The sequence below is a fragment of the Mobula hypostoma genome, chromosome 20 (genome assembly GCF_963921235.1).
Source record: "Mobula hypostoma chromosome 20, sMobHyp1.1, whole genome shotgun sequence".
NCBI classification, from domain to species: domain Eukaryota; kingdom Metazoa; phylum Chordata; class Chondrichthyes; order Myliobatiformes; family Myliobatidae; genus Mobula; species Mobula hypostoma.
The window spans coordinates 37,706,072-37,725,500 of record NC_086116.1 but is presented as its reverse complement, the minus strand read 5'-3'; the positions used below and the strand labels follow the sequence as shown (position 1 = coordinate 37,725,500).

Below are 19,429 nucleotides of genomic sequence, written 5' to 3'. Positions count from 1 at the left end.
TCGCTCAAATGATTTCTTACTCTTGTGGGACAACATCTTTCCTCTCAAGGGAGATCACTCTGCTTTGCAGGCAAATCTTGTGGCTTTGAAACAATGTCAGTTCTGGGGCCTCCTTTGGCCACCTTTCTTCTCGAACAATTGACTCTACTTTCCTCCACTGATTGACGTGTCGTCTCCAGATGATATCTCCACTGTGTCGAAGAGTGGTCCAGTTCTGACCTTAATCTTTCTGAGTACTCACTTTTGATCACCTCCGTAGTCCCTTGCCAGGACTGTTCCGCTCCTGGACATGCATCAAACTGTTTTGCTTCAGGAGCCTTCAATTGGCCCCAGCTGTTTGTCCTGCATCTTCCTTCTGAGATTGGATTTGAGGAGATCCAAGCGTGAACACAAGGGACAACCCAGGAACAGCATAGTGGGTGAATTGCTGGTTGTGGAGTGTGCTGCATTACGATGAACAAGGAGGAAACCGGCAAGCTTCTGTCTCAGTGCTTGTGAAGTGTGTTCTGCTGATATTGCTCAAGCTGTTTTTTAAACTCTGGGTGAACCATTTGTGGCTGGGTGGTAAATGTAATATGCCTTATTCCATTCATTTCCAGGAATGACAAACTATTCCACCAACAACTGTAGTCCATGTCACTGACTAGGTGTTCTGGAACACCAATCCTTGCGAAGAGGCTTCTTAACACATCAACAGTGTAGCCAGACCTCTGCCTCCTGTTGTCCTAATCTCTGGAGCTTTGCTCTTTAGCTTCTGTCTATATGCAGGTAGGAGGACAGGCAAGTGATCAGATTTCCTGAAATGCGATCTGGCATGGAACAGGAGGCATTCCTTCTCTTAGTATTACAGTTGTCTAGTGTGTTGGGACCTCTGGTGTTACAGGTTATATGCTGATGGTAATTGGGCAGGGATATCTTCAAACAAGCCTAGTTGAAGTCCCTGATTATGATTTGAAATAAGCCAGGATGGACAGCTTCTTGTCTGGAGACAGCATTGTGCAGTATCTCAAGTGCTTGATTACAGTCGGCTGCTGGTGGCATATAAACTCGGTCAGGGTCACAGATGAGAACTCCCCGGGTAACTGGAACAGACGGCATTTGTGCTCTATGTCGGGGGAACACGAGGCTCAGCAAAATTGCCATATCAGAGCACCACAGAGTTTACCATGAAACACACACTTCTACCTTTTGCCATTTCCGAATCAGCTGTTCGGTCCATCTGGTGAATCGAGAAGCCCTTGGGTCTGATTGCCATATCTGGCATGAAGGCTATCCAGTCCTGTGTCACTTTTATCTTTATCAGATTTTTCATCAACAGCATCCAGATTAGTGCTGTTTTTGAAAGTGCAACTTGATTTTTTAATCTTTTACTCTTCCCTGCATAGTCCATTTTTTGTCTGCCTGACATGCTCTTTGTGTGTGTCCTACCTTGCTGCATTTTCTGCAAGTTTCAACTTTAAACCTGCATTGGTCTGGTGAATGTGAGACTCTGCCATAACAGTAACACAATTTGTTTGGCCAGGCCACTTTCTGTTTAGACATTCAATTTTGTACACTCTCACTTTCATTTCCAATTGCAGTCAATTGCATCTCTACCTGCTGTTTCCATTGATACAGCTATTTCAATTGCTCTTTTAAATGTGTGTGCCTCAGTTAAGAGCAGTTTTTGAATGTTTTCTTGTAAGATTCCACAAACTAAATGATCTCTCATTAGATCATTAAGCCCAGTACCGAACTGACAATGCTCTTCAATTCTGCTTATGAAACCTAAAGCGTTCTTCAATGGTTTCAGTTCTAAATGATCCTCCATTGCTTTCACAATATTAACAAAGCTGTTGTACAGTCAAACTTCTAAGCAAATTGTATGCCTTTAAATGCAATGCACTCAGCAAAGCCAACATGCATTTCCTATCCGCTATTTAATTTGCTTCAAAATACTGCAAGTCATGGGGACAGAGGGGCACAGGGCAGGAACAGGTCACAGGGGCAGTGGAGTCTAGTGTGAAAACAGGTCATGGGGACAGTGGGATGAAGGGTGAAAGCAGTTATGGGTACAATGTGCAATGCAAACTAGTTTTAGTTTCATTCCTTTTCTTTTTCTGATTTAGCAGCAAGAGGCAATTGCAAACAAAAGAGGCAATGTATTAAAAATGCTTTAATAGGTATGTAAAGGGACAAAATAATACTTATCCACACCACAGAATCTTCAAGTGACCAACAGCTTTGCCAGCCTCTGTCTTCCAATGTCTTTCTGTCTCCAACTCTTAGCCCAAGAGAAGATTCCCTACCTGCACAAACAAATTGCCCCTTTTGATAACCTTAAAGACCCCCATTTTAAAAAAATCTCTCCCAACCTTTGGCCAAGACGCAACTTAAAAAATAGTTTGGCAAGTGTGAGAGGAAAACATTTTTTCACCTAATTCATTCAAAATGGAGACAAAACATTGGTCAGTAATGGGGAAAACAGGCCATCAGCACATTTTGTCTCACACATTGCAGCATGCACCAAGGAATCAAATTTAACTCTTTCCTTACAGGGTGGGAGTAGGTTATGTTGACAGTGGGGTGCAGGGTGGGAGCAGATCACAGGGACAGTAGGGTGGAGAGTGGGAGTAAAACAACAAATTTCATGACAAGTCAGTGATAATAAGACCGGACTCTAAAGAGTTTAGGACATTATTGGTGGGAGGAAGTAGCTGAAGTGTGGGATAATGATAAGGGTGGAAATAGCTGTGGAGGGGTGGATTAGTGATGGGGTGAGGTGATGGGGGGGGTGGATGTAACTGGAGAGGTAAGTTGGTGATCAGAGAAGGTTGAGGGGTGGATCAATAGAACATGTGGAAGAAAGACCAAGACACAGGAGTGAAATTAGACCATTTAGCCAACTGAATCTGCTCTGCCACTCGATCAATTCTGATCACTCTCTCAACTCCATTCTCCTGTAATCTTTGACACTCTTACTAATCAAGAATCTATCCACCTCAGCTTTAGATATATCCATGATGGGGCCTCCCTAGATTCACCACCCTCTGGGTAAAGAAATTCATCCTTAGTTCAGTACTACCGGTACAGCCTTCTATTCCGAGGCCTAGACATCCCCGCTACAGGAAACTTCCTCTTCACGTTCACTGTCTAGGCCTTTCAATATTCCAGACGTTTCAGAGGTCGGAGGGGCGGCTGAGTGAACGGAGGAAAAGCGGTTGATGTGGCTTGGCGGGGCAGGGTCGGTGATAGGGAGCCTTGGAAAAAGGCAGCAGTGAACGGGGACAGAGGGACGTGCTGGTGGGATGGAGGCGGCTGGTGAAGGAACGAAGGGGCGGTGTGGGTTAGCGATAGGGGGATGGGTCCAGGGCCAGCGGAATTTGACACTGGAGATCGTGATCGGGTGCTAAGCAGTTGACAACAGACGTAACGTTAAGGACCGGAAGGTCCCCCTTGTTCCCAACCACTGCTGATTATGACGCGATAGAACCCCAGTCAAACTCAAACTCCCTGTTACAACTGGTAACATTGTGGCGGCGAAGGATACATCAAGCCCGGGAAACAGCGCGACTGTGTGCCCGCGTCTCCGGCGATCATCGGAGATTTTTCTCCCCTCTTTTGTTTTAAAAGTAGTCCAGCTCGAGTCCTCAGGCGAATGAGTAATGCGTTTCCCTGCGAGAAGCTGAGCCGGGATGGGGGTCACGACCGCTTCCCAGGAAGTCCGGAGCAGAACCTCCTTCCGCAATGTAGCACCGTCACGCACACAGCTTTCTCTTTCTTTATTTTCCTCCCGATGTAGTGCTTCCGCCCCAGTGGAAGAAACGCCTCCGTGTCTCATTATTTTCTGAGCACGCTGTCGGCCACCGAGAAACCAACTCGTGTGATTCCCTGCTGGAGAAAGAATATTCGGGAGCGCGTCCACCGTGCCTGCCGACGGCGCCGTGTTTGTTCCTCTCACCCCCCGGGGAGGGGACCCGCTCATGTGGAGTTTGGCTGCATTTCCAACCGCCACTTACACGTGCATAAATATATATGGGAAAGAAGAGGGGGGAGGGTGAAGCTCACTGTCGGCCCAAACGAGGACGCATGAAGGGGAGAGGCGAGAGGCTGCGCTGCGGAGAAGGGAAAAAGATGTCGTCCGCTCGGCGGTCGCCCGATTGTCAACAGACGTCTCCCCCCGTTCGGGAGACAGGTGAGTCCCATGTCGGGCAGCATTCCCCCCCAGCTGTAGCTTTCCGCCCGCCAAATCACTCCAGGAGCTGCGCAGACCCGCATTTTGTCTCCCTTACCAGATTTACCCATCCCACTTTATCCAAGAGGTGGATGTGCCTCGGTGGTTTTTGAAGCCAAGCCAACTTGCAGTAGAAAGTTTATAGTGTCGCAGGGGAAGAGGGGAGGTTTGAGAACGTCGTTGCACCTGGAAGTAAATGGGCAACCATCAACAAGGTCGTAGTTAGAGCGATTAGGCTGAACAATGTTAATTCGGTTAACGTCATGGGTCAAATGACCTGATTTTGTTTTCCGTTTTGGGGCCAGTGGTGATTTGACCTTTGGAGCTTTCAGTTGGTTCTTGAGCGTAGGCAATGGCATGGGGCTGGCCAACAACATGTTCCCAGTTTGATAGGCTCTCTGATCAAAAATTCCAGAAACTATCAGTGGAGAGAGAACAAATGAACATTCTAGAAATAATCTGCTTCTCTTTCATAGAACATAGGACACTACAGCACAGTTCAGGCCCTTTGGCCCATGATGGTGTGCCCGCCAATATAAATCTACATCACAATCTATCTATCCTCTCCTATGCAGCCCATTTCCCTCCATTTTTCTTACCTCCATATGTAATCTTTTAATTGTCCCTATTTTATCAGTTTCTACCACCATTACTCTGCCCATCTGATCTACAATTTTCCACAGATGCTGCATCACATGGGAGAGTGGGCCAAGTAATGGCAGATGGAATTTAATGTGACATTTGGGAAGTTAGGCCAGAGCAGGTCTTGTCCAGTTGTGGAGACTGTTGTAGAGCAAAACGACCTAGAAGTACAACATATCATTCCCTGAAAACATTGTCAATGATCCCTCCCATTCCTCCAACAATCTCTATAAACTCGCAGGCAGGAGGTACTGTGGCATGAGAACATGGACTTGTTAGGGTGGGAAACAGTTTCTTCCCCTGGACACGAGACTACCGAATTCCCTACCACCTTCTCATCATGACAAAGTCATTATACAGACCACTTTTTGTAAATGCATCTTACTATTTGTCAATTTATTTGTGGTAATACTACAATATGTGAAGAGTATTGATAATGGCTGGGGTCACCCGCCACTGCCCAGAAGGAGGCAATGGCAAACCGCTTCTGTAGTATTTGCCAAGAACTATCATGCACATAAACCATGATCAACATCATACAACATGGCACATGATGACAGCTTTATGCCTTCTGAGCTACGGAATGTTTTTGGCACTTTTCCTTTTAGCATCTTGATTTAAAAGAAAATTGGCAGATCTGTGTACTTACTCTGGTGCCAAAAGTAAGGCCTTATTGAACTTTCCCATTGAGAATATAATAACCATTTAAAGGCATGCAGCTAGTTTTAATTTGATAAAATGAATATCAGTGCTTTTTGTTTATTTCTCTGACAAACGTGGATGCATTTTTATACTATGGTTGTAGTTATAGGAAGAGATGTTTACATAGATATTTTTTAATGTAAAATATAAATTAAAGATAAGTGTTTTAGCCTTGGAGATGTGCATGTGAAGATTAATCATTTCTGACTTCAGAAATCTATGAGGATCTTGAATTGTCCTAGATCCAGTTTAAGGTGAAATGTGCCAGTTTTGGACTTCAATCTGCAATCCTGTGTTCGCAATTATTCCGCGTAGATCTACATTATTTAAACAATGCATGGTAGGAATACTGAGGAACGGAGGAAGTTTGGTGTTCAAGCCCAAAAATCTCTGAAGGTGGTAGCACACATTCACGCAATGATGAAGAAGGTATATGGGATATTTGCTTTCATTAGCTGGGGCTTTGGTTATCTGAGAGATTATTGCACGTCTTAGGATTCTTAGCAGCATGGACGAACAGGGATTTTGAGGACAATGCCCATAGATCCTTCAAAGTTGTTGTGCAAGTTGATAGGGTGGTTAAGAAGGTGTGTGGTGTGTTGGTCTCCATTAGTCAGGGAACTGAGTTCAAGAGCCGTGAGGTAATATTGCAGCTTTATAAAACTCCGGTTAGACTGCACTTGGAGTATTGTGCCCAGTTTATGTTCCCCTCATTATAGGAAGGTTGTGGAGGCATTAGAGAGAGTGCAGAGGAGATTTACCAGGATGCCGCCTGGGTTAAAGAACATATGAAGATAGGTTGCACAAGCCTGGGCTTTTCTCTTTGGAGTGAAGGGTGATGAGAGGTGACTTGATAGGAGTGGAGATGATAAGAGGCATAGATGAAGTGGACAGCCAGAGACTTTCCCAGGGCGGAAATGGCTAATATGGGGGTGGGGGGGCATAACTCTAAGCTGATCGGTGGAAAGTGTAGGGGGAATGTCAGAGGTATCTTTTTCACACAGAGTAGTGGGTGCAAGGAATGTGCTGCCGGGGGAGGGGTGTGTTAGAGACAGATATATTACATTTAGAAGGCTCTTAAGCACATGGATGAAACAAAAATGGAGGACTATGTATGTGGGAGGGAAGGAATAGATGATCTTGAGGGTAAAATGCGCTGCACAAAATTGTGGGTTGAAGGTCCTGTACTGCTTTGAGTTCTATCTTTATAAAACATTGTTTAGGCCATGGCTGGACTATTATGTACGTTTCTGTACACACAGAATTGGAAGGCATGGTTGTATTTGGAGAGTATGCATAGGAAATTTATCAGGATATTTCTGGGATAGAATGTTCAATTTATAAGGAACAATTGGATAGGTTTGCTATTTTTCCTTGGAAGTTTGTGAGGGGTTTGGATAGGAGGAATCATTTCTCAAAATAGCACAACTGTCCAAGAATAGAGACTGTTGGTTTGGGATGAGTGGTGAGAGGTTCAGAGAAAACTTGAGGAATAAGCTTTTCCAACCAGAAAGCAGGTAGAATCTGGAATACGCTACCTGAGAGGTAGAGGCAGGTAACTCTCACAACATTTCGAAAGTATGGAGAAGAATTTGAATTGGCAGCGCACTGAAGACTATGAGCCAAATTCATTTAAATGGTATAATATAGATGAGTACTTGATAGTAATGTGGTGGGCTGAATGAACCTTTTCTGTGCCGTAAGACTTAAATAAGAGTGTTAGATTGTCTCATGAACTCAGAATTGTCTTTTGTAGGTTAGAAGTTCAAACATTACTTCAGAAAGGCTAGCACTGTAACACAGCCAGGCATTTTGGCGTAGTGCAGAGAATTATGACAATGTTTTTAGCTTCTGTTTCTGGATGAGATATTAGAAAGAAGTGATACCATCCACCATTTCTGGAGAATGTGAAATGATGCTTTGACTCGATCATTCAGGGCAGAGCAGTGATTCCTCCCAGTGTCCCAGCCAGCATTTATTTGTCAGGTATAGTGCTTGCCCAAAAAAAGATTAGTCAGCCATTGTTATCTATACATAGCTGCATGCAGTTTGGCTTCTAGGTTTTCTTACAAAATGACTTTTGAGAGCAATTCTGTAAGAGGTGACCAGTGCAAATTGCAAATGTCAGCAGCCTTTTTCAAAAATAACTGGAGCCAAGAAGTGTGAAGCATTTGGCATAACATCTGTTGGGAAAGTGCAGGGTGTAAAAAAACGAGGAAGAAGAGACAATCAGTTATTGAGAAGCTTAATGCAAACAAGTTGAGTCAACATGCCTTTGAAAGGTAAATCATATTTGGCAAATTTGCTAGAGTAGTTCAAGAAAATGACCTTCAGGAAAACTTGAGAAGGTTGTGCACTTTGAAGGAAGGAATCAATAAGTATACTATTATCTAAATGGAAGGAGACTGCAGATTGACTTTGGAGGATCCAGGTGTGCTTCTGCAAGAAACAAGAAGTTAGCATATAGGTTGCAGCATGTAATTAAGTAGGCAGTGACATTTTAGCTTTTATTATTGGAGTTCATAAATAGAGAAATATTATTATAATTTTGCTGGGCATTGTTGAGGCTACACCTGGAATACTGTGTTGAGTTTTGGTTCCCTTATTTAAGGGTAGATTAGAACTGGAGGAGGTCTAAAAGAGATTCTCCAGACTTATTCCTGGGACCAGAGGGCTTTGTTATCACAATCAGCTAAAACATTTATGTTTGTAATTTTAAGCATTTAGAAGGCATGTCAGATCCTGACCGAGTGTGGATACAAAGTAAAGGCGTGATCATTTAAAGCTGATATGGATAAGATTTCTTTTGTGCATTGATGGTGGATCCTCTGCTCTCGAGAATTGTGGAAGTTGCGTCATGATGTATTTGATGATTTGCATCACAAAAGTGAATTTGTGTGTCTCAAATTGCCTCTGACTACCAAGTTCAGCTCCTGGCCTTCACGTGTGGCTTAGCTATTAAGCCCACCGGAGCCATTTCTACTGACAGGAGAAGGCGCAAGGGTGAGTTACTGCTGCCTTAAAATCAGACATTCTGGGCTGATGGGGCTCGTCAGCCATGGTTGGCAGCTCACCTAGGAGAGGGGAAACCCTGATCTTAAACCTCCGCTGCCTTACGGCTATACCCATTCACAAGGAAGGCTTTGGGAGTAAACCCCGAGGAAAAATCCGGAGCTGGAGTTCTGAAGGTAGTCCTATGTTAAGTTCAACGCTAACTGGCAACAACTACAATAATGCTGGTGCCAAACTGTATCGGTCTGTGCCGTTCCTTTGGATTCATCAGCTACATAGAGAGGGGGAGCCTGCTGCATGGACAACAGCTTGCTCTACATATTGTACTACCCTGGTATGCATACTGGTTTTTGTATGGGCTTAGCTAGGATGCCACATCCACGGTCGATCTCAACTAGTGGAGGACTGTAGTGTGAAGGAGTTTGAGATTGGACAGCAGTGCAGACGTACTGGGAGCATTCCCGCGCAGGTCTAGAGTGGAGCTTAGAAAAGCGGCCACTTTTCAGCGGGAATCTTTGATTGGACAGCGGTGCAGACGCAGTAGAGGTATTCCCGCGCAGGTCCAGAGTGGAGCTTGAAAAAGCAGCTAGTTTTTAGTGGGAGTCTTTGATTGGACAGCAGTGCAGACGCAGTGGAAGCGTTCCTGTGCAGGTCCAGAGTGGAGCTTGACAAACCCAGTCTCCGTAATAGAGAGGTACCATCTAGCGAAGCAGTCACTGTGGGACTGGTCTGAGTCAGAGTGATAAGGCTTTGGCTCAACAGGCTTTGGCAAGAACACGCAGCAGCGAGATAAGTAGATAAGTTTATTTCTTATTTCTTTTTCTTATTTAACTCTTGAATGAATAGGGGGTATGTCTGCAGGGCTGGTGTTCTGTTCTGGGTGTCAGATGTGGGATTTTGAGGAGACTTCCAGTCTCCCCGATGACCACATCTGCACCAGGTGCATTGAGATGCAGCTCCTTGGAGACCATGTAGGGAACTGGAGCTACAACTTGATGAGCTTCGTCTAGTTAGGGAAAGTGAAGTAGTGATACAGGGAAGTAGTCACTCGAAGGCTCCAGGAGACAGATAAATGGGTGACTGTCAAGGGAGGGAAGGGAAAAGGTCTGATAGTGGAGAGCACCCCTGTGACCATCCCCCTCAACAATAAGTACTCCATTTTGAGATGTAGTAGTGGTCATAATACGATTGAATTCATACTGCAATTTGAGAGGGAGAAGCAATAGTTAGTTGTATCAGTGTGGCAGTGGAATAAAGGGAATTAAAGAGGCATGAGAGAAGATCTTGCCCAGGTGGATTGGAGGGGATACTGGTAGAGATGACGGCAGAGCAGAGGTGGTTGAAATTTCTGGGAACAGTTGACAAGGCGCAGGACAGACGTGTCCCACAGAAGAGTTTGTTCTCAAATAGCAGGGATAGGTAACCGTGGCTGATAAGGGAGGTTGAGGACTGCATAAAAACCAAGGAAAGGGCATATAATGTAGCAAAAGTGAGTGAGAAGTGGAATCAATGAGAAGTTTTTAAAGTCCAACAAAAGGCAACTAAAAAAGCCAAAGAAGGGAAAAGATGAAATATGAAGGCAAACTAGCTAATAAAGCAGGATACCAAAAGTTCTTCAGCTTTATAAAGAGTAAAAAGGTGAGAGCTGATATTGGGTCACTGGAAAATAATGCTGGTGAGGTAGTAATGGAGGACAAAGAAATGGCAGATGAGCTTAATGGGTACTTTGCATCTGTTTTCGCTGTGGAAGATACTAGCAGTTTGCCAGATGTCTCTGAATGTCAGGGAGCAGGAGTGAGTGCCATTGCTATTGCAAAGGAAAAGTGCTAGGCAAACTCAAAGGTCTTAAGGTGGATAAGTCACCTGGACCAGTAAAACTACATCCCAGAGTCCTGAGAGAGGTTGTAAAAGAGATAACGGATACATTGGTCTTGATCTTTCAAGAATCACTTGATTCTGGCATGGTCCTGAAGAAGTGGAAGATTACAAATGTCACTTCACGCTTTAAGAAGGGAGGAAGGCAAAAGAAAGGAAATTATAGGCTAGTTAAACTAACCTCAGTGGTTGCAGAAATGTTGTAGTCTATTATTAAGGATGAAGTTTCAGGGTACTTGCAGACTAATGATAAAATAAGTCAAAGTCAGCATGGTTTCTGTAAAGAGAAGTCTTGCCTGATGAATTTGTTAGAGTTCTTCGAGGAAGATACAAGCAGAGTGGACAAAGGAGAGGTAGTGGATGTCATTTGCTTGGATTTTCAGAAGGCATTTGATAAGGTGCCACTCATGAGGCTGCTTAACAAGTTAAAATCCCATGGCATTACAGGAAAGATACTGGTATGGATAGAGGAATGGCTGACAGGCAGGAGGCAGTGAACATAGTGTTGGGAAATGTATGATAATGCATTTTGGTAAAAGGAACAATAGTGCAGACTATTATCTAAATGTGGGATAAAATTCAGACATCAGTGGTGCAAAGGGACTTAGGAGTCCTTGTGCAAAACATCCAGAAGGTTAATTTACATGTTGAGTCTGTGGTAAAGGAGACAAATACAAAATTGGCATTCAGTTCAAGGGGAAGAGAATAAGAAAACAAGGAGATAATGCTGAAGCTTTATAAGATACTAGTCAGGCCACATTTGGAGTATTGTCAAAAGGTTTGGGCCCCATATCTCAGAAAGGATATGTTGTCATTAGAGAGGAGGATCACAAGGATGATTCTGGGAATGAAGGGGTTAACATATGAGGAGCATTTGTCAGCTTTAGGCCTGTGCTCATTGGAATTTAGAAGAATGCTGGGGGATCTCATTGAAACCCTCCGAATGTTGAAAGGATGAGATAGGGTGGGTGTGGGGAGGATGTTTCCTATGGTGGGCGTGTCCAGAACTAGAGGGCACAGCTCAAAGTTGAGTGGTGACCCTTTAGAACGGAGGTAAGGAGGGATTGTGTTTTAACCAGAGAGTAGTGAATCTGTGGAATGCAGTGGATGCAAGCCTGTGGTTTCCTGGTTGGTTAGGGCAACAAAGGTTATGGTGAGAAAGCAGGTGTATGGGGTTGGGTGGGATCTGGGATCAGTCATGATGGAATTGCAGAGCAGACTCGATGGGCTGAAAGGCCTAATTCTGTTCCTATGTCTTATGGTCTAATGCATTAATTGAAAAAATGGAGTTGAAAGGGGAATGGAAAGTATTTCATATATCTTCTATTGAATCCTTTAAGAACTTTGTAGCCCTGTGAGCATATACGGTATCATTGCTTAATTCTAATCCTTGAAAACAGCTGGTAAAAGGCCAGATAAAATGATTCAGACAGCCAAATCCCATCACATATAAATCTCTCCCCACTAATGAGTGCATTTACATGAAGCATTGCCACAAGAAAGCAAAAGTTTGGAGGAAGTCAGCAAGTCAGGCTGCATCTAAGGAGGGCAATGTATGGTTGAACTGAGACCCTTCATCAGGACTGCAAATGAAGAACAGAAGCCAGAATAAGAACATTGAAAGGGGGAAAGAATACAAGCTGGCAGTTGATGAGTGAGCAACACACATCAAAGTTGCTGGTGAACGCAGCAGGCCAGGCAGCATCTCTAGGAAGAGGTACAGTCGACGTCTTGGCCCGAAACATCAACTGTACTTCTTCCTAGAGATGCTGCCTGGCCTGCTGCGTTCACCAGCAACTTTGATGTGTGTTGCTTGAATTTCCAGCATCTGCAGAATTCCTCTTGTTTGAGGTGATGAGTGAGACTAGTTGAGGGGGAGATAAGTGAGAAGCTGGGAGGGGTAGGTGGAAGAGATAAAGGGCTGAAGAAGAGGAATCTAATAGGAGAGGACAGTGAATCATGGAAGAAAGGGAAGGAAGTGGGGAACCAGAGGGAGGTGATAGGCAGGTGAGGAGAAGAGAATGGGTGAGAGGTAACCACTGTCCTTATTGTTTTCCATTGATGGAGAAACTGGGTGAATGGAATGGAATCATTACAGGAATCAGGATGGGCAGAGGAATGTTAATCGTGGGAGCTGACAGACTTCCCTTCGGTAATAGTGATCATTTGGCATATCTTGAAATGCATGTGATAACAGATGGACACTTCACTGATATACAGTCATGGGGCAGGTTTTCTTGCCATGGTAACTGACCTCCAGCTGAAAACATGAGGTGCTTTTGATGTCGAAGTAGAATGACTGTGAACAAATTCCTTCTGATAAAAAGTCTTGAAAGATGAGGCACTGGCACAAAAAGTCTGTTCGGTGTTGTAAATTCAGCATTTGGATAACCTACGAATTTTGGCCACTGGACAAGTTACATAGTGGGATTTGGGGTTGATGATCGTGCTGCCTTTCTTTCTTGGTTTCATGGCTGCCCTCAGAAGAAGAATTTCAGAGTTGTGTACCCTGATAATAAATGAACCTTTGCTGCCCCATTGGATGTTCAAAAGCCACTCTGTCATTTAATATAAGTTGAAAATGTTTCGATCTGGGACTTTCTAGGAGGTGCTCATGGAGGAAGGTATACTTTGGCTTTGCTCCATTCCCTTTACTTCTTTTTAACCCGTAACCACCCTTATTCATTTTGTTTAAACCTATGCTCACGGGTTTATATACCTTTTTTTTGAACTTTGATTTTAAGTTGTTGGAAATGGCAACTCTAAGACGAAGAGACGTTAAAAACAGCAAAGATTCTGATAGCAAGGAAAGAAAAAATGGAGACCCTAAATCATCTACGGATATCCCATTAACTTTTGACACAATTTTGAACCTTCTGGATGAAAAATTCAACCGTCAAGATGAAAAATTTAACCACAGATTTTCAGTGATTGAAGGAGTTTTAAAGACAGTTGAAGATAATCTTAGGTCGCTTAGCTGCGAATTTGAACAACAACAAACAAGAATCTCAGAACTCGATGAAGCTGCATGGCGAAGAGATCGAAAGATTGAAACCTTGGAGCAAAATTTATCTTCGACATCTCAAATGTTGGAACGTTATAAATCCAAGATTATCGACCTTGAAAATCGCTCCCAGAGATAGAATTTGCAGATAATTGGACTTACCGAAGACGTTGAGGAGGGGGATCCGGTTAAATTCTTATCGCAATTCTTAATGGACGTGTTTGGACCGGAAGTTTTGGATACCCCTCCATTAATTGACCGGGCCCACCGTATTCCTTTCGCCAAACCAACCATAGGTTCTAAACCAAGAGTTGTTATTTTTCGGTTTCATTACATTCACGTCAAGGATCGTCTGATATGAGCTGCTCAAAGAAGAGGAATGATTGAATTTCAAAGTTTCAGATTTCATTTGGTTGAGGATTTCAGTCCCGAAGTTTTAAGGGAACGGATGGCTTTTAAACCAATGTCTTCAGAATTTTTTCAAAAGGTTTCAAATCAGCTCTCCTTTACCCAGCTCATCTGAGAGTTGTCCTTCCCAGTAATTCCCACCGTCTCTTTAAATCCCCGATCGAAGCTCAAAAATTTCTTGATCTGGATTTGTGTCCTAAGATCTAATTATTCTACTGCTTTTTTCATTTTTGTTCCTATTGGATTTTTTTGTTAGTAATAGATTTACAGATTTGGATCTTTGATAATTGGAGGGCTTAGGTTCTTGGTCTGTAGTGTAGGTATTTTTTTGTTATATACTTTTCGATTAAAGTTTTTCTTTCTTAATGATTCTGTCCGTTTTTCTTTAATTTCTATTTTTATTCTTACTTTCTCTGCTTTTTGAAGGTAATTAAGTAGAAGACTTGGGGCTTAATTTTGTTTTTGAAAGGTTTGGGGATATATTTGGTTCTTTTTGTTTCTTTACATTTCAAGATGGCGTTTATGCCTTTCTTCCCCTACGTTGTTTTTTCTATCTTGTTGCGTCATTTTCTTATTGTTTCGATTTGAAAAGTACTAACAATATTAATTGACGCTTGTTTTTTTCTAAAAATACTAATAAGATGATATTTTGTCCTATGCTTTGAATAACTGTAGCTTTCATTTACTTAGATTAATTTTTTTCATTTTTTCATATAAATATATATCTTTTGGGCTGCCTTTTAGAAAGATGGGGTTAGATTTAGTGTTAGATTACTTTTTGGCTTCTCTTTGCCTTTTTTTCTGGGTCTTTATGGGTGGGGGGTAGGGGTCTTTCTATTTTCAGTCTAGTTTTTTCAAAGGGGCTAACTTGGAACTACAAATATGTCTGAAATGTCGTAACTTCCAGTTCCTCTTCAAACCATTATTTCCTCTTCCGGAGTCATGAGTTTGTGCTCTGGTTAACCCTTTACATACCAAATAGTTAACTTTAGTAATATGCACAAGATTATTAACTTTGTTTTGTGGAATACAAACGGTTTAAACCACCCGATTAAACGGAAATTTTTTTTCAATGTATTCCACAGAATGAACGCTCACATTATTTTTGCACAAGAAACTCGTGAAGAGAGAGGATAATCAGCATTTTTTTAAGGATTTGGTGGGGTCAACAATATTCGAACTCGAGCGCCAAAGTGAAAGGAGTTTCCATTTTCATAGATTCTTCAGTATCATTTATTCATTATGAAACTATTTCAGACCCAAATGGTAGATTACTGTTAATTACCGGTTTACTTTTTAATAAAATGGTTGTTATGGTGAATGTTTATGCTCTAAATATTGATCATCCTGAATTTTTTAAGTACTTGTTTACAGCTCTTCCTAATTTAAATGATTATATGCTGATAATGGGTGGAGATTTTAACTGTTGTTTAAATCCTTTGATGAATAGATCAGTTTCTAATCAGACACTTCCAAATAAATCTGCTACTTCTATCAATTCTTTTATGGTTGATACAGGAATTGTAGAAATTTGGAGATTTTTACACCCTAAGGATAAAGAGTTTTCATTCTTTTCTCATTTATAATCATAAGTACTCTAGAATTGACTACTTCTTTATTGACTCTCATTTAATTCCATTTGTTATTGACTGTAAGTATGACTCCAGTGCAATTTCCAACCACCATAAGATCAATGAAATTGACAAGGAATATTCTATTGCTTGTAGTAAGGAGCTTTATAAAAAGAGAGTTGAGCTTTAAATGGAGCATAGCTTATTACTAACATCCTCGATCAAAAATCAGTTAAGTAAAACTAGGAGTCAGTTCTGTATACACGGTGATAAATCTGGTAAATTATTGGCTAATCAACTGAAAACTGCTTTGGTTAAATGCCAGATTCTTAAGATTCGTAAAAGTGATGGTACCCTAACCATTGATCATGATGAGATAAATAAATCCTTTCAAGAATTCTATATTTCACTATACCAATCAGAATCTTCCGATGATCTTATTTTTGAGGAAATGAATTTTCCGAAATTATCATCTGATGAACGTTTAATATTAGAAACTCCCATTACTGAAGATGAAATTAAAATTGCTATTTTTTTTGATGAATTCAGGTAAAGCACCTGGTCCAGACGGTTTCACAGTAGAATTTTTCAAATACTTTTCTAATATTCTTTTACCTTGGCTGTATAGAATTTTTAAGGATGCATTATCTATAGGTAAATTACCACAGTCCTTTTATGGTGCTTCTATTTCCTTAATTCTTTATAAAGATAAAGATCCCACTGAATGTGCATCATATAGGCCTATATCTTTGTTGAATGTAGATTCCGAGATTTTTTCTAAAATTAGTGACTAGATTGGAAAAAGTATTGCCTCAAATTATTTCTGTTGATCAGACGGGATTTATTAAAAATCGTTATTCTTTTTTTAATATTAGGAGATAAATGAATATTGTTTATACTCCTTTATCTAGAACTCCTGAATGTGTCATTTCACTAGATGCTGAGAAAGCGTTTGACAGGGTTGAATGGGCATATTTATTTGGTGTACTTGAAAAATTTAATTTTAGTCCGACATTTATATCTTGGATTAAATTAATATACCTTACCCCTTCAGCGTCGGTATTTACCAATAATCAAAGATCTCCCTTTTTTCAGTTGTTTCGCGGCACCAGGCAAGGTTGTCCTCTTAGTCCATTGCTATTTGATATTGCTTTAGAACCTTTGGCCATTGCTATTCGTGAATCAACTAATATAGTTGGTATCACCCGTGGGAATGAAAGACATAAGTTATCACTATACGCTGATGATTTATTACTATATATTTCTAACCCCAAAAAATCTATTCCGGCACTACTATCCTTGCTTGGTAAGTTCAGTAATTTTTCGGGATATAAATTGAACCTTAATAAGAGTGAACTCTTCCCTTTAAATATGTAAGTTCCAATTTATAGATGTTCACCATTCAGACTGGTTAATGGTTATTTTACTTACCTGAGTGTTAAAATTACTAAGAAACATAAGGATTTATTTAAGCATAATTCTTTACCTTTAATTGATCAAATTAATCAAATTTTTATTGAATGGTCCGCATTGTTTCTATCAATGCTTGGTCGAACTAATGCTATTAAGATGATTCTCCTACAAAAATTTTCATACTTGGTTCAAGCTTTACCAATTTTTATTTCTAAGTCCTTTTTTGATACTTTAGATTGTAAAATCTCTTCATAAATATGGCAGAACAAAAATCCTAGATTAAGTAAAAAATATTTACAGAAGTCTAAAAAGGATGGTAGTTTGGCTTTACCAAATTTTAGATTTTACTATTGGGCAATTAATATCTGGTATTTAATATTTTGGACACAAGATTTGGATGCCCACAATGGGTAAACCTGGAATGTAAATCTATACAAGGGTTTTCTTTGACTTCCATTTTAGGGACTTCTTTACCATTTGTTATTTCTAAATTAAATAAATAAATGGTTAATCCAATAATTAAACATACAATATGAATATGGGTTCAATTTCGTAATTTTTTGGCTTGACTGAATTTATTTTATCAAGCCCTATTACGTCTAAGTTTTTCTTTCAACCTTCTATTATAGATCAAGCTTTTTCGGTATGGAAAATGAAGGGTTTACTAAGCTTTCATGATTTATTTTTGCATAACTGTTTCATGTCTTTTGAACAGTTATCTAATAAATATAATTTGTCTAGATCTCACTTTTTCAGATATTTACGAATTAGAAACTTTTAAGATATTAATTTACCCACATTTCCAACTTCACATCCAATTGATATTACGGAAAAAATTCTAAGTTTAAATCCTTTTCAGAAGGGTTTAATAGCATTCATTTATGATTTGATTATGAAAATAAATTCAGGTATATCTGATAAAATTAAGATTGAATGAGAAAGAGAACTCCAACTTCATTTACCTATAGAAAAATGGGAAAAAATTTTGCAATTAGTTAACATGTCCTCTTTATGTGCTAAACATACATGGATACAGTTTAAGGTGGTGCATAGGGCACATATGTCTAAAGACAAATTAGCTCATTTCTATTCATATATAAGCCCAATTTGTGATAGATGCCATTCTGAAGTTGCTTCTTTGACTCATATGTTTTGGTCTTCTTACATAAATATTAGAAAGATATTTTTGATATTATTTCTACTGTTTTGCTTATTAATTTACAACCACGCCCTGTTACTGCAATTTTTGGGTTACCAATGATGGAAGATAGTTACTTATCACCTTCAGCCTGTCGGATGATTGCTTTTTTAACATTAATGGCTAGAAAATTTATCTCATTGAACTGGAAAGCGGTCAATCCCCTACTACATTTCAATGGTTTTCTCAAACTATATCTTGTTTAAGTTTAGAGAAAACTAGAAGTTGCACCTCCGACCCTTCGATTAAATTTGAAGAAACTTGGAAACCATTTATTCAACATTTCCATATGATGTAGTTTGACCTTTTCGAATCCTTTTTTTAAAACTTAAAATACACGGATAGAGGAGTGGGGTTAACGACATTAATGATTGTATCCAATGTAATATGTTAGCCTGTCTTTTTTTTCTCTATAGTTTTTTTTAGTTTTATTTAGTTTAGGTTAATATCGCTTAGTTTAATTAATATGTCTTTTTTTTTCTTTTCTAATTTGGGGGTTTTTAAAAAGATTTTTTCTCTACCATGTTTAATTATATTTAGAGTTTGGGAAACTTTATACATCTGTATTATTACCAGTGCTATATTTGCAATGTCAATTATTAATGATGTAATCCCAATCTCTCTTCATTAATATTGTTGTTAGACAATAGACAACAGGTGCAAGAGTAGCCCATTCAGCCCTTAGAGCTAGCACCGCCATTCACTGTGATCATGGCTGATCATCCACAGTTAGTATCTAGTTCCTGCCTTATCCCCATTACCTTTGATTCTGCTATCTTTAAGAGCTCTATCCATCTCTTTCTTGAAAGCATCCAGAGACTTGGCCTCCACAGCCTTCTGGGGCAGAGCATTCCATATATCCACCACTCTCTTGGTGAAAAGGTTTTTCCTCAACTCCGTTCTCAATGGCCTACCCCTTATTCTTAAACTGTGGCCTCTGGTTCTGGACTCACCCATCAGCGGGAACATGCTTCCTGCCTCCAGCATGTCCAATCCCTTTATAATCTTATATGTTTCAATAAGCTCCCCTCTCAGCATTCTAAATTCTAGAGTATACAAGCCCAGTGGCTCCAATCTTTCGACATATGACAGTCCCGCCATCCTGGGAATTAACCTTGTGAAACTACGCTGCACTTCCTCAATAACAAGAATGTCCTTCCTCAAATTTGGAGACCAAAACTACACGCAGTACTCCAGGTGTGGTCTCACCAGGGCCCTGTACAGCTGCAGAAGGACCTCTTTGCTCTTATACTCAATTCCCCTTGTTATGAAGGCCAGCATGCCATGAGCTTTCTCCACTGCCTGCTGTACTTGCATGCTTGCTTTCGGTGACTGATGTACAAGAACACCTAGATCTCGTTGTGCTTCCCCTTCTCCTAACTTGACTCCAT

The 19,429-nt window shown here is 40.7% G+C and overlaps 1 protein-coding gene across 2 annotated transcripts in view; it reads left to right on the top strand.

The window, feature by feature from the left end:
* The first annotated feature begins 873 nt into the window (after nt 1-873).
* LOC134359441 (protein TASOR 2-like) overlaps nt 874-19,429 on the top strand; it is a 148,343-nt gene continuing 129,787 nt past the window's right edge. Inside the window, exon 1 of one of the 2 annotated variants that reach the window (XM_063072682.1) lies at nt 874-4,174. In XM_063072682.1, the coding sequence (XP_062928752.1) occupies nt 4,015-4,174 (160 nt within the window). In that variant the 5' untranslated portion in view covers nt 874-4,014. The remainder of the gene's footprint in view (nt 4,175-19,429) is intronic. The other variant, XM_063072681.1, reaches the window with a different exon arrangement.